General features: G+C 42.2%; 1 protein-coding gene across 7 annotated transcripts in view; it reads left to right on the plus strand.

Moving 5' to 3' along the window:
• Window positions 1-12,551, plus strand: part of chd9 (chromodomain helicase DNA binding protein 9) — a 70,575-nt gene that overhangs the window by 32,578 nt on the left and 25,446 nt on the right. For all 7 annotated transcript variants that reach the window (XM_084362696.1, XM_084362697.1, XM_084362698.1 and 4 more), the window contains 7 exons: window positions 6,231-6,336; window positions 9,325-9,471; window positions 10,238-10,306; window positions 10,561-10,616; window positions 11,302-11,419; window positions 11,807-11,893; window positions 12,172-12,309. In XM_084362696.1, the coding sequence (XP_084218822.1) occupies window positions 6,231-6,336; window positions 9,325-9,471; window positions 10,238-10,306; window positions 10,561-10,616; window positions 11,302-11,419; window positions 11,807-11,893; window positions 12,172-12,309 (721 nt within the window). The remainder of the gene's footprint in view (window positions 1-6,230; window positions 6,337-9,324; window positions 9,472-10,237; window positions 10,307-10,560; window positions 10,617-11,301; window positions 11,420-11,806; window positions 11,894-12,171; window positions 12,310-12,551) is intronic.

The following is a 12,551-nucleotide window of genomic DNA, read 5'->3' on the forward strand; positions in this document are numbered from 1 at the left end:
TGGGGATGGTGACCACTCAGCTATTCCCTGTTTTTATAAGCTGATATCTAGAGGAGGAGAAATAAGTTTTCAGGAGAGATATTTCTGAAACTTCAGATTTTTCCCATTAAATGTTTAACAAATGAAACAAAAGGGGCTGGTAGATTTTTAGGTTTAATGAGAAACCTGCTCTTTTTTCGATGGTTCATCAAAATATTTACCAACAAAATCTCCCCTTCGGTTACACAAGGGATATTTAACAGGTCAGGCCTGACTGATCTCAGCTCCCTGCGGGCTGGAATTTGCTTTTCCAGGCAGCCCACCTGCTAAAAAAATAACCTCATATAATCACCAGATGAAAGCACTGCACCGCTCCCTTTTTTTTTAATGTTTCACCCTCCCCCTCCTCCTTTACATTTTTCCTCCTAATATAAATTTGGTTCCACCAGCGTGCTCAAAGCCGTGCATCCAATGTTTCCTGTTTGCAGGCGTGCTCTAATGCTGATGCTACAAAGCAGCAGGGGTAGCAGGGAAATATCAAACAAAATGGTGCTCGTGAGATCAATTACATGATAGAAAATGGAGGTTTAAGTCTAGCGTATATGCAGCGAGCGTATAGCCGTTCATATTTCAGTGCTTGCCTGCTAGCTGTCTAATCTTTTTTTCCCCTCACTTTTTCATTAGGAAGAGCTAAAGCTGTTTTTTTAATTGAGTGTTTTCCTTGCTAATCCCTCACAGGATGGGTGTGTGTGCACGTTCATGTGTGCCCGTGTGCGATACATAAACATGTTTGCGGGTCGACGTTGCACGTCTTTGTGCTGAAAGTCATGCAAACCTACACATTCTTGTGAGTGTGTGTGTGTGTGTGTATGTGTGCTGAATAATGCAGAAATCCCCTGCGTGGCCATGTGCTCCGTGTTGATACAGTATTTGTCTTTGAGAGGGGGCTTGATCGTGCTGCTACTACTGTTTCCAGTTGTGTGCTGTGTGGCACTGAGATTATAGCCCTTCCATTCATAAGAAGGGGGATTTCCCGACAAGAAACCAGTACTACTGTCTCAATAAGCCCCTCAGGATGAGAAAGGCACACAAACACACACATACACACACTGCAGCAGTTTTGAAGATGACTCACACACAATCAGAATTTCTGAGGTAGACGCACTTAAAGGCAGTGAAGGTCTCTCTGAGATGCTGAAAGCGCCACATTGCAGTCTTGGCCCTGCAAAGCACTATCATATCTTGATTCTATTAAAATCAAACCCCTCACACACACACACACACACGCACACACACACCCAGTGGCAGCGTGCCAAGTAGGGCAGGACAACACTGGGGGGACAAGGGATGGAGGTTATTTGGCACAATAGGAGGATGGGAGCCAAGCAAGCCTCGAACAGCAACTAGGCTATCACTCTCAGGAAAAAGCTGGTGGTAGCCTATCATCGGGGATCACTCTGTAATGTCAGATCGGGGGCAGCTGTAGTCTAATTAGAGATGCAAGATTACGTCTGGAGGGTGGCCTCTTTAATTCCTGGTGGGGAGGCAAATAAATCACTTCCTTCTCCATAATAATAAACATTAAGTGCAGCCAGCACCAACCAGGTGGAAGTGCATCTAAATGTAGGCACAAATGTGAAGCGGAGAGAAGATAATCATACAGAAGACACCAGGAGGACTGAGAGCTTAAATACGATATCTATTGTGGTATCTATTACAACAGAAAAACAACAAGATACTAATCTTGTGTCTGCGTCATGACAGTCTGAATGAGCAAGTAATTCAAATAGTGGCTTGTCAAATATTCGACTGACAGTGAAATGAAATCTATTTTTATTATATAAACAGGTTTTCAAAGTGAAATGTTGGTTTTATTTCTGTTGTCACAATAATTAAATATAAATCGAGCGCTGCGTAGCGCTGGTACGTAAAGTGCTGTCAGATCTCCTTGTGTCATTTACTGTTTTAATTAAACAAAAGAAAGCATTTCACAATTCACAACTATAGATGATGATTTAATATCCGGTGAGTCATCTACACGAGGTGTATTTGATTTGAGATAGCAGTGTTAGGATTTAAAAGAAGAGCTGCTGTTTCACAATTATTAGTGGAATATTAGGAATAGTCCTCAAGTTACATCACCAGCACACCAGCTTACCTAAACTGTATCTTTTATACGTTTTATGCCATGTTTGTCTCTGCATTGTTCACTCTGGTGACAAAGGATTGACTGATTACATTTCTGTTCTTTTTGCATATAAAAAAATAAGATACACTGGCAATTGTTGCAAAGCTCCCTGCCAAACACTTTGGCATTTACTAATGTGCCTCGCTGTACCCGAAGCTAGTTCTTAAAGCATTAAAATATCCAACCTGTTGAGTAACATTAAACTTAGCACACGTGTGTTTCTGGGTCAAAGTGTATTACGAAACATTCGGTTTCCTGAGTGTGTTGCAGTTAGTACACGATCAGTATGTCGACATAGTTTTTTTAAGTTGACCAGCAGGTCTGTCTTACCTGCATGACAGGTTTTTTTACTACGTTGCCAGAGGAAAGGATTATAAGAGGAGACAACTTCTGACAGTGAACTGTGTTGAAGTAAATCAGACTTCTTGCTGTCAGTCTTGAGCTTGTTCGACTTCATTTTCTGTCTTCTGCGAGAAGAAAATGCTGCGAAGGAAACCTGTGTGGTTAGTTTGTCAATTTCTCTGTTTTCTTTCTTGAGCTTGCTGCGATGTTGACTCCTGTATTACAACCCTAAGCCATCCTTCTCATATAAAACATGGTGAGCACATATGGTTTCTATAGTATTTGTCCAGTTCTTCACATCAGGGAGACCTCTTTTTCTCAGCAAGAGGCTGATTTTGAAAGTCTGTATTTCCTCCCCTGTCATTTGAGTTAATATATACAGTATCAGCTTATGGGGGAGGCTATCCAGCTGAAGGAAGCATGTGTGCTAGCTCTACCATTAGTAAACCCCTGGGTGGTCCTGTGTATCAGCCACAGCAGGACTGTAACCATCGCTCAGATGTGGCTTATGCTTTGTGTGGGTCTGTGTGTGTGTCCAATGTATACTTTTCATCATATTAACCTCTAACTATACCTTTATGCTCTTGTAAGCGCCATGCTTACATGCAGTGCATGGCAGTATCATCAGTGCTCTCTGTAGTGGCTCGACTGATGATTTCACAGGCCTCAAGTATCTCGTTTCACAGTTCAGGTTTTCCCATATGGGGATCAGAGAGATGCTTTAGCCCTGTTACATGCTGTTAGCTGCTGAGCTGCTGCCCGGTAATGTGACACTGTTATTCTGCAAGGCCCGTATCCGAGCCAGCGTTTATTTGGTAGAGGAAGAACATTGTGTTTTGTACCATTCAGCTGCTTTGTGCTGTTTGTTTTTCTATTCTTCTGGATGTCACAGCTGGTTAATTTTTTCTTTTCATTGTGTCATTCTGACTTGGCACATTTTTCTCTGCCATTCATAGTGTCAGTGGACATGTAATGGTGTTGTTTTTCACAGGAAGTGATGTCACCATGAACATCGCCGCCCACATTTGCTAAATGCACTCCCTAAGGGCACGTTGCATGGCAACCATAAAGTGTCATTGTCGAGAGGATTTGTGAAATGTAATATCATCCAGAGGGGGGGGCAGGGACGCCGGAGAGCAGGGACGTCTCTTTAGCACAGAAAGAAGCTGCTGCTTCTGCCCACTTTCACATATTACAATAGGTGTGTGACATTTCACTGCACACACATGCTCAACACATTGACACAGATTTCCACTTAGTCTATATTAGCTTGCTATGTGTTTTTTTTTTTCCTGGATAGGCTTTTCATAGATTAAACCTGTGATATGGTGAAACACCTGTCCAGCACCAGTCAAATAAGGCCTCGTTTGACGAGTTTAACAAAAATGAAACATGTCTGACTTTGTTAAGGGAAGTAACTGGTGTTCAGTCACAGAAACCTGCAGAGAAACAAATGTACAAGCCTTTCCTGCTTTTTCTATTCGGGTCCTGCAGCCATTTATCTTATGGATCGGGGTTAGTGTCCATCTGTGAATTGAACGGGAAGCCAATCAACACCACAATAAATGTAGTTACAGCAAAGTTGGATTTAAGCTGGATTATATCTCAGTCAAATGTCTGTGTTTGCACCATCTGTTGACATCTGACTGTGTCGGTCCATGATGGGAATAAACCAGGATCCTGCAGCTAAAAGCATTTATACAAACTAACTCAGGAAGCTTATAAACATACCACTCCTCCATGTAAAAACGTGGACTCCGGTCTTTTAAAATGGTTGACTTGTTGAAAAAGCTAAAATTCTGTCTAATCAAGTCAACTTGCCGTCCCCTGCTTGAATTACATGTTCTGCTGGCCAACCTCGCGTCTCGGTGCTGAACAGAACGTCCTGTCGGCTAACGGGAGAGGATATTGGCGAGCGTGGGAATCTTTGTTCATACTCCATATGAGTCTGTAATGTAATCTCAGATGAATATCCCCCACAGGGACATCCTTCTCACTAGAGACATACCTGCTCATGCAACAGTCTGTCTGAGTAGCCATGTGATTGTGTGTGTAGTACAGAGCATGTTTGCCTTTGTGGAAAAAGGCTGTGTGGATTTGTTTTCTGTGCTCAAACACATTAGAGACTGAGAGAGGGAAGATGCCGTCTTGTGTCAGTACGATAGCAGTGTTTTTATTTTATTTTTCCCATTAACATCACACCAAGCCAGAGATTTGGCGCCTGTGGCTTCCAAGAGATAATACGTGTGGAGAGGCGCAAGATAGGAAGTGTCTGCATATGTGGTGAGAGAATATATGGGGAAAGGTCACAGAAATAATATGTGACTGCGTGTGAAAGAGAGAGGAGTGAGTTACAGGATGAAGCGCAGGCGAAGGAAGTATAAGCTTACGTCTATTCAGTGTGCAATCTGCTGCCGTGATCGCATCCCAGCAGTCTGTGTTGCTACTGCAGTTTTATATCAGACCATGGTGAGAATTTCAGCACTTACAAACTAGCGATGGTAGCTCATAGGGGAAAAAAAATATTTGCTAGATTATAATGATGTCGCTCTGAATCCGCAGTCTAGGTGGGAGCTTTAGCAAAGCACTGAATTCCTTTCTCCCCGTAAACTCTGGCGGCTCCCATTGTGAGCGTGTTAATACATGGAAGCATTTCCCCACCATACTTCAGCAGGTCCCCCACGCTGCTGCTGTATGTTTGTTGGGGTCAAATACTGCCTGCTGACAGCTGTGTGGAGAGATTTTTTTAGAGAGTATAGGCTACTGCTGCAAATGCATATATTGTTTTTTATGGACTGCGGTGCGCAAATCTACGATCTCTCGTTTCATTCTTGCATGCGGGTGCAAACCTGCACGGGTCTAGAAGACGGGTTTTGGATGTCTTTGTTCTTTTCTGCGAGACATGTCCAACCTTGACGATGCGTTTGTCTGCCATGATCTCTGAGTGTAAGCCTCTTTTTAAACGTCTGTATGACAACACATGCTTATCCTTTTCTTATAATCCAGTTAAGGCAGTCCCTCAGCCGAGCAGCTCCTTATCCAGCCACTAAAAAAAGCAGTTGAAATGTCTGAATGTGGATTGAGAGCAAAATTAACTGTTTATTTTAAAATAATACCTGATTCTGTTTGCTTGAAGGTTTTGCAAAAGAGTTGTGTTCGTATTGAAAACGCACGGTAACACTTGTTGTCTCACTTCTCTCTTGCTCTTGAAGGATAATTTTTTTAATCCATCCTGGAGTAGTACTCGCACGTCTATCTGCACATCAGAAGGTTCACTCGTAGCTGCATTTGTTCCTCCTATCCCTGTCCATTCTTGTCACAAAGAGATCTCTGTCTAAAGGGATTTCATTGTAAGCGAAGTCCACAGTGCTGAACTGATCTTTGCGTGCAGAAGGGTTGGAAAAACAGCCCATCCAGTAAGTTGGTTCAGTAAACACAGGTCCATATTTGTATTTTGTGGGCCTTCATACACATGCAGGTTCATCACATTGAAGAGATTCAACGAGATTTTGAATACACATTTGAGTTGATTTCATTTTTACACCGGCCCAATCCTTAAAGTCCGTCTCTCGCTCTGGGCTGTATCTTTAAAGGCATTTGTCAACACAAAATGCTCCCTATAACAACACTGCAGTAAACATGACTGCATGCACTCAGAGCAGGTTTTTATTACTCTGGCCTCTGTCGCATCGTATTCATGGTGTGTTTTTCCCTCCCACAGGAAAATTGTCATCAAGATTGGGAAGAAGAAGAAGCGAAAGCCGGAGTCTTCAGAGGAGTCGGATGATGACCCTCCCCCTCGACACACTTCTAAAGATGTGGACTCTGTAAGACGCAGCGTGTACACAGACACTCACAGACAAACACAAACACACATATAATACAAACCTACAGTACAAGTCACTGGAGCACATGAAATCTTCATCCTAAACTGTGAATACTTAGATTCTAGGTGGGAATTTGGCTTCATTTGACTGTTTCTTCATTTGTTGTTATTGCTTGTGGTGTCACATCTCTGCTAAAAGAAAACTAAAGGCGTTTGATGGTCTTTGGTCTGACTGTTCGCGCTGCTGCTGAGCACCGGAGGAAGGCTTCACAGCTTTAGTCTGAGCCTGGCAGGACTGACTCTGTGGTTCAGGTGGAGGTCATACAGTGGGTGGCTATCTCAACTACACATTCTTATCTGTGTTGACGATGGAGACGTAAAAACAACAGTAGCAACCTTCACGTGCACCAGCGCACACCTACATTTAATAAGGTTGTCATTTCAGAAGAAAAGTTGTTGGCACAGCAGCCAGTGAAAATAATATTCTCCAGGTGTTTTTCGTTAGCGTGATAACATGACGCATTGTTTTGTTCCTATTGTTTTGGTTTTACAAATCTCGAATGATCCCGCTGAACAAAAGGAAAATTAATTATCGCTCACATGGAGTTTTTTTAGTCTTAAGGAAAAAGCAGTTGTATAAAAGATGTGAGCTGAATTTTAGTTTACCTTCCTTTAAAGCAAATAAGAGCATCTGGGGGGAAAAAGGGAGCAATAATTTCCATGTTTTTAACATTTCTTTTACTAAATGTAGGAATACTTCACTGTAGATTGAACTAAAACCATTCGAAGGTCAAGAAATCCAGTTTGTTATCAACTTTTTAGGCCAATAAATTAGATTTACATTCACACTGACATGATTCCAACCTCAAAACTGGTCAAAGTCGAGCAAAAAACAACAAAGGCACACTGTGTGATATGTAAATACAATCATTGAGCAGAACAAACTGTGTTCACTGACAGCAAAGTGTAACAAAGTGTTCCTTAGCCCATGTAGTAATATCCTTTATACAACCATGTGTTTCCTGGAGTGGTGAACCGCGCCCCGTCCCCGACTGAGTATGTCAGTCTGAGCTTTCTCGAGGATGCCCCTTCTGTAGCCGAACCACTCAACCTGTTCACCAACTGGTTTGAAACATGTCGCTGGCATTAAATTCAGAATAAGCATGTTTGCACAAAAATCCCTGAGGTTGATGAGATAAAGCGTTAAATATATCGCCTTGGATTAGCAAATTATCACATTCTTCTTTATGTTTTTTTACACTGCATCCCAGGTATTTTTTAAATCAGGGTCGCGCAGTAGAACATGAAAAAATGTATATTGATCAACAACCTTGCCAACCACCACCAGCCATATTATGGTTATTATCAGTAATTAACGGTTCAAGCAGGTGACACATGAGTTTTTCCTTTATTGTCACACACTCCTGTGTTCAGAGCTGCTTCGCTCACTACATTCATGACGGATATCTGCTATGTTAGCAGCGACAGGTCTGAATGAGTGGGGATGACAAGTGACTCTGTCTCCTCCTTCGCCCCACCACCTCTCTTTCCCTCGTTTTTGCGTCCTATCCGGACTATTGCCTATGATATAATTACGCTCGTTAAATGCCGCCCCTGGCCTTAATTAAAACAGTCTGTTGATGACTCACTTAGGATGATCCTGCGGAAGAAGTCAGGGGAGCATGGCCGACAGCTAGAGAAAGAGGCATGACCGCCTCAGGGGTTCATCCCTTATTGTCGCGGCGTGTGACAGGTTTGACTTCCCCAGCTCCTGGTCAGCTCGGGCGTGGGAATGCGAGGGTGTATCTCTGTATCTCCATGGGGACTGTGTCCTCCACACCTAATTAACTTTGGCTCAGTGGCATTTATTCCTAATTAACTACATATTATCATTAGGAGGGGCTCGTGTATCGATGCAGGATACAGAAGCCCACGCATATGATAATTATACAGGCTTGACAGGAAGGAATAGAAAGAAGCTGGATTTTTAAAGCACTTTTGCTGGGTGTGTGTGGAAGTGGTGAGGGCTGTGGGTTGTGGGGAGGAGGGTTGTGACTTGATGGAGCATAATGTTTTTCTGAATTTCGTCCTTGGTTCAATGAAGTCTCGGTCATTTATGGGTTATGTTTTTTTAATGGCTTTTTAGGAGGATGGACAATTGAGATCATCCTTTTTCAATATGGGAAAATATACCAGAATTTAGACAAGATTTTAGCCTGAAGTCCTTTGCGTAGTGAGAGTTATATGTTGTATCAAAACAATTGATGGTATCAAAAGCCAGAGATTCAGGAACATGCATGAGAAGAAGTTCGATCTTTAATAACGACTATCTGTGTGCATAGTTGCTGTTGCTTTGATTTACATGAACTGCAAATGTGAAAAAGGCAGTTTGGCTGAGCTGGCTTCACACTCAGAGCCTTGATTTAGAGTGTATACACAGTGTGTACTGTGTGGTTTTTGGCTGGACCGCAGCAAAGCCAGGCCCTATAACCAAGAAAAGTCTCTTACTTACTTACTGACTGAGTGATGAAGTTACTCTATCAGTCTGTCGAGTGTTGGAGATTCAAAATTGGCTGTTGCTCTTTGGAAATGAAAAGGCGCTCGCCGTCCTCAATTATATCCTCAGGAGGATTCTTTCAGCGAGGCACAGATTATAGACATTACCATCGACTGTCCGTGTAAAAATGTGGCCACAATTCAGCATGTAGACCATATAGGATCCGGCCATATACTTTGTTTAGCGCTAGTCTTATTCTTGTGGTTTATCGCTAAGCTCAGGTGACTTTCACACACAAAGTTGAGGCTTTGTCCGGTCAGGAAATTAAAATAAAGAAACAGAAACTGTAGTTTTTGGATTTATCTTTGTCACACAACCTTTATCCTGAACTATAGTTTTTATTTTCAGCTCTGAGCTGATGTATGAAGTAATCTGTGTCCGTTGAATATTTTTATAAATGTGCTCCTTCCAACCTTGTCTTGGTTTTTGTAGAAGAGGCGATCAAATCGCCAGGTGAAGAGGAAGAAGTACGCTGAAGAGCTGGAGGCCAGGTTGTCAGATGATGAAGTCAAGGTTATTGTCAAAACCAAGAAAACCAACACTGCAGCATCCAAGCAGCCTGCTCTTCAACTCTTTGTAGTAAGTAGTTCTGCCAACAGCTCCATCGTAGCTAAGAAGGCCAGTTCACATGTATTCATTTTTTTTTTTGGGAAAAGCAGAGAGCAGAGCAGAGTAAAGCCAAATGATTTTAATTACATTATATAAAATTGCATTTCTATAGGTATTTCTTGGCTTACTAACAACAAACCATGCAAAGGACTGTTTTTTTCTGGCAATCATGCACATAAATTATTGTCGAGAGCTCATTTATATACTGAAAAACAAAAAGCACATTTTTGTAGAAGAACAACAGCAGTACATGCTAAGTGAAGAACAGCACAGCTTGTTCTTTTCACCACCACACTGTGACGTGCAAGCCAGGACCCCTGCAGTATGCCTGTACATAGTGGGAAGATGCATATTCAGTGCCCATTTTTTAATAAATTAGATGCAACAGCAGAGAAATTAAAGAGTATAATGGCGACAGCTCTGCTCAGAAACATGTTTCTACAAATGTATTTTCTACAGGTTCCAGCCTGGTTTCAGCAAATTCTGTATTCTGTTCCCTCAAGCAAGATTTATTTTTGTACTGGTTATACAAATCACAAATTTGCCAGGTTTTACAATCCATACAACATTAAACAGACTCACCTAACCTTAGTTTTTATTATTACTATTAAGATTGGGAAAAACATCTGTGTACAGACTTTGCAGCCCTGTATCCTGATACTTCTACACATTTCTGTTGTGGGAGACCATGAAGTAACACTTGACATTAAATGTTTCATGTCCACTGAATTTACAGGAGAATCCGAGTGAAGAGGACGCTGCTGTTGTTGACAAAATCATGTCCTCTCATGTCGTCAAGAAGGAGGTAATGATTTGCTTTTTAGTGATTGTAAAAGCTCCAGTAGTGTCACAATATTGAAATCTGAATTATTTGCCACCACTAATGTTGTCAGCACATTATTTGACTTGGTATTTGTATCTTTTGTCAAGCTCAACTCAAACATTGCTCTAAATAACATTACTTGCTGTATATAGCTTAATGCAACTGTTAGCCAAGAGAAAGCAGAACTCAGTTTGATGTTTGTAATTATCCCTCTGTTATGTTAAACCTCTCTACAGGTCTCTCCAGGAGTGGTGATTGAAGTGGAGGAGTTTTTCGTAAAATACAAAAACTAGTAAGTTCATTGTTTATTTGCGGTCTTATCGTGGTAAACGTTAGATAGCGACTGGTTTTATGATTTAAAGCACAGCTGAAATATTTGAAATCATCATTGTGTGACATTTTGTGTGTATTGTGCCTTTAATCATCCCAGTTTAAGTACGTGTGTGATCTGTTTATAGACGACGTTCCAGACATTACTGCTGCTCTTCCTCAATTATGAAAAAAACAAAACAAATAAGCAACAAAAATTAGGTAAAAATAGAACCCACATGTCCTGAAGACTTTTATGAAAGGATGTTGCATAAGAAGTATGTCATTACACGAGCACAGAAGCATCTCAGGCGTCTGCGGGACAGCGCTCAGTGTTACCGTGTGTGTTATCATCTCATTTTGCAACAGTGGTTTAATTTCTCTTCGATGAACTCAGGGGCATTATTAAAAATCACAGAGAAATAATTTATTCTCACTCCACAGATAATCTGTCATCAGCCAGGTCGCATTTGTTTTCAGCCCGGTGATGAAGAAATTAATGTTGCGCTTGAATTTTTACAAACGAGCTCAGCGACTTTCTGCGAGGCCGCGTCTGCAATCTGTGATCACACCTGGTGGCCTCGGCGGTTACCTGAGATGCTGTTTCGAAGGTGTTGTTCAGGGTTTCTCACCTTTAGTTTGTACGTGTCCGTTTGTGTGTGTGTCAGCTCGTACCTACACTGTGAGTGGGCCACGGAGCAGCAGCTGGTGAAGGACAAGAGGATTCAGCAGAAGATCAAACGTTTCAAGATGAAACAGGCACAGAGGGCGCTCCTCTTTGCAGATGTAAGGCTGTGTGGATGTGTCTTTGTCTGTGGACAACACTGTATGCTGCCATTATGTGTACACAAACATATTTGGCTATTCGGTATGAGCAGGTGTGCGTTTTAACAATTTTGTGTCTCTCAGGACACGTGTGTGTGTGTGTGTGTGTGTGTGTGTGTGTGTTTCGTGTATTTACCTCGATATTGTGTGCGTGGATGTTTAATTGACTCTTTGTGCTCTGTGTGTGTGGGCAGGCACATCTGTGTGCATATATTTGAATTTTTTTATTCGCTCAGTCGATACAGCAGTGATGCTTATGTCAGATTCCAGATGGTGAGTGGGCACTTAGGTTTGTTCTTTCTTTTTCTCTCTCTTTCTGTCCCTCTTGTTGTTCATCCCGTCTCTCAGATGGAAGAGGAGCCCTTTAACCCCGACTATGTAGAGGTAGACAGAGTACTGGAGGTGTCGTATTGTGAGGACAAAGACACGGGAGAGGTAAAGTGAACTGTCTTTGATTTGTAAATCATATCCGTGAGCAGCGTCTGTGTGTATTTATTTGTGTCTACGTGCCTGAACACGTTTTACTCTTTTTCAGTTTTTTGTGGTTTTCGATCCCTTTGAGTGTGTTCACCACTCCAGTGATGTCTTTGTATCTCAGAAGTGCCCAAGGCCATCCTAATGGGCTCCCTCGCAGCCTTTGTTAATATTATAAAAGCAGAGCCTGGCCTCGCTCAAGTCTTTTTGCAGTACTAATTCCTCTGTGCCTGCTGCAGGAGGTGGTGTACTACCTGGTCAAGTGGTGCTCTCTGCCTTATGAGGACAGCACCTGGGAGCTGAAGGACGACGTGGATCAGAGCAAGATTGAAGAGTTTGAGCAGCTGCAGGCAGTCAAGCCAGACTCGCGGAGGATGGTGAGCCGTGCCCGCCGACATACCTCGCTCCCCCACTGTTTCCATTTTCCTCTATCGCTCACATACTCGTATATATCCGCACTTGTTTTCTTTTGTTGCTGGTATTTTGAAGTGCTAATAAGGGAGTTCCCCCTTCCTCTAAAAAATTCTGTTTGTTTTGTGTAATGATGCAGATTTGTTGTACTGAAAACGTGGTGAGAATGTGTTTTATACGCTGCACCCAACCGAACATGCCGCACGGT

The sequence above is a fragment of the Pagrus pagrus genome (assembly GCF_965226575.1).
Source record: "Pagrus pagrus genome assembly, chromosome: 1".
In the NCBI taxonomy this organism is placed as follows: domain Eukaryota; kingdom Metazoa; phylum Chordata; class Actinopteri; order Spariformes; family Sparidae; genus Pagrus; species Pagrus pagrus.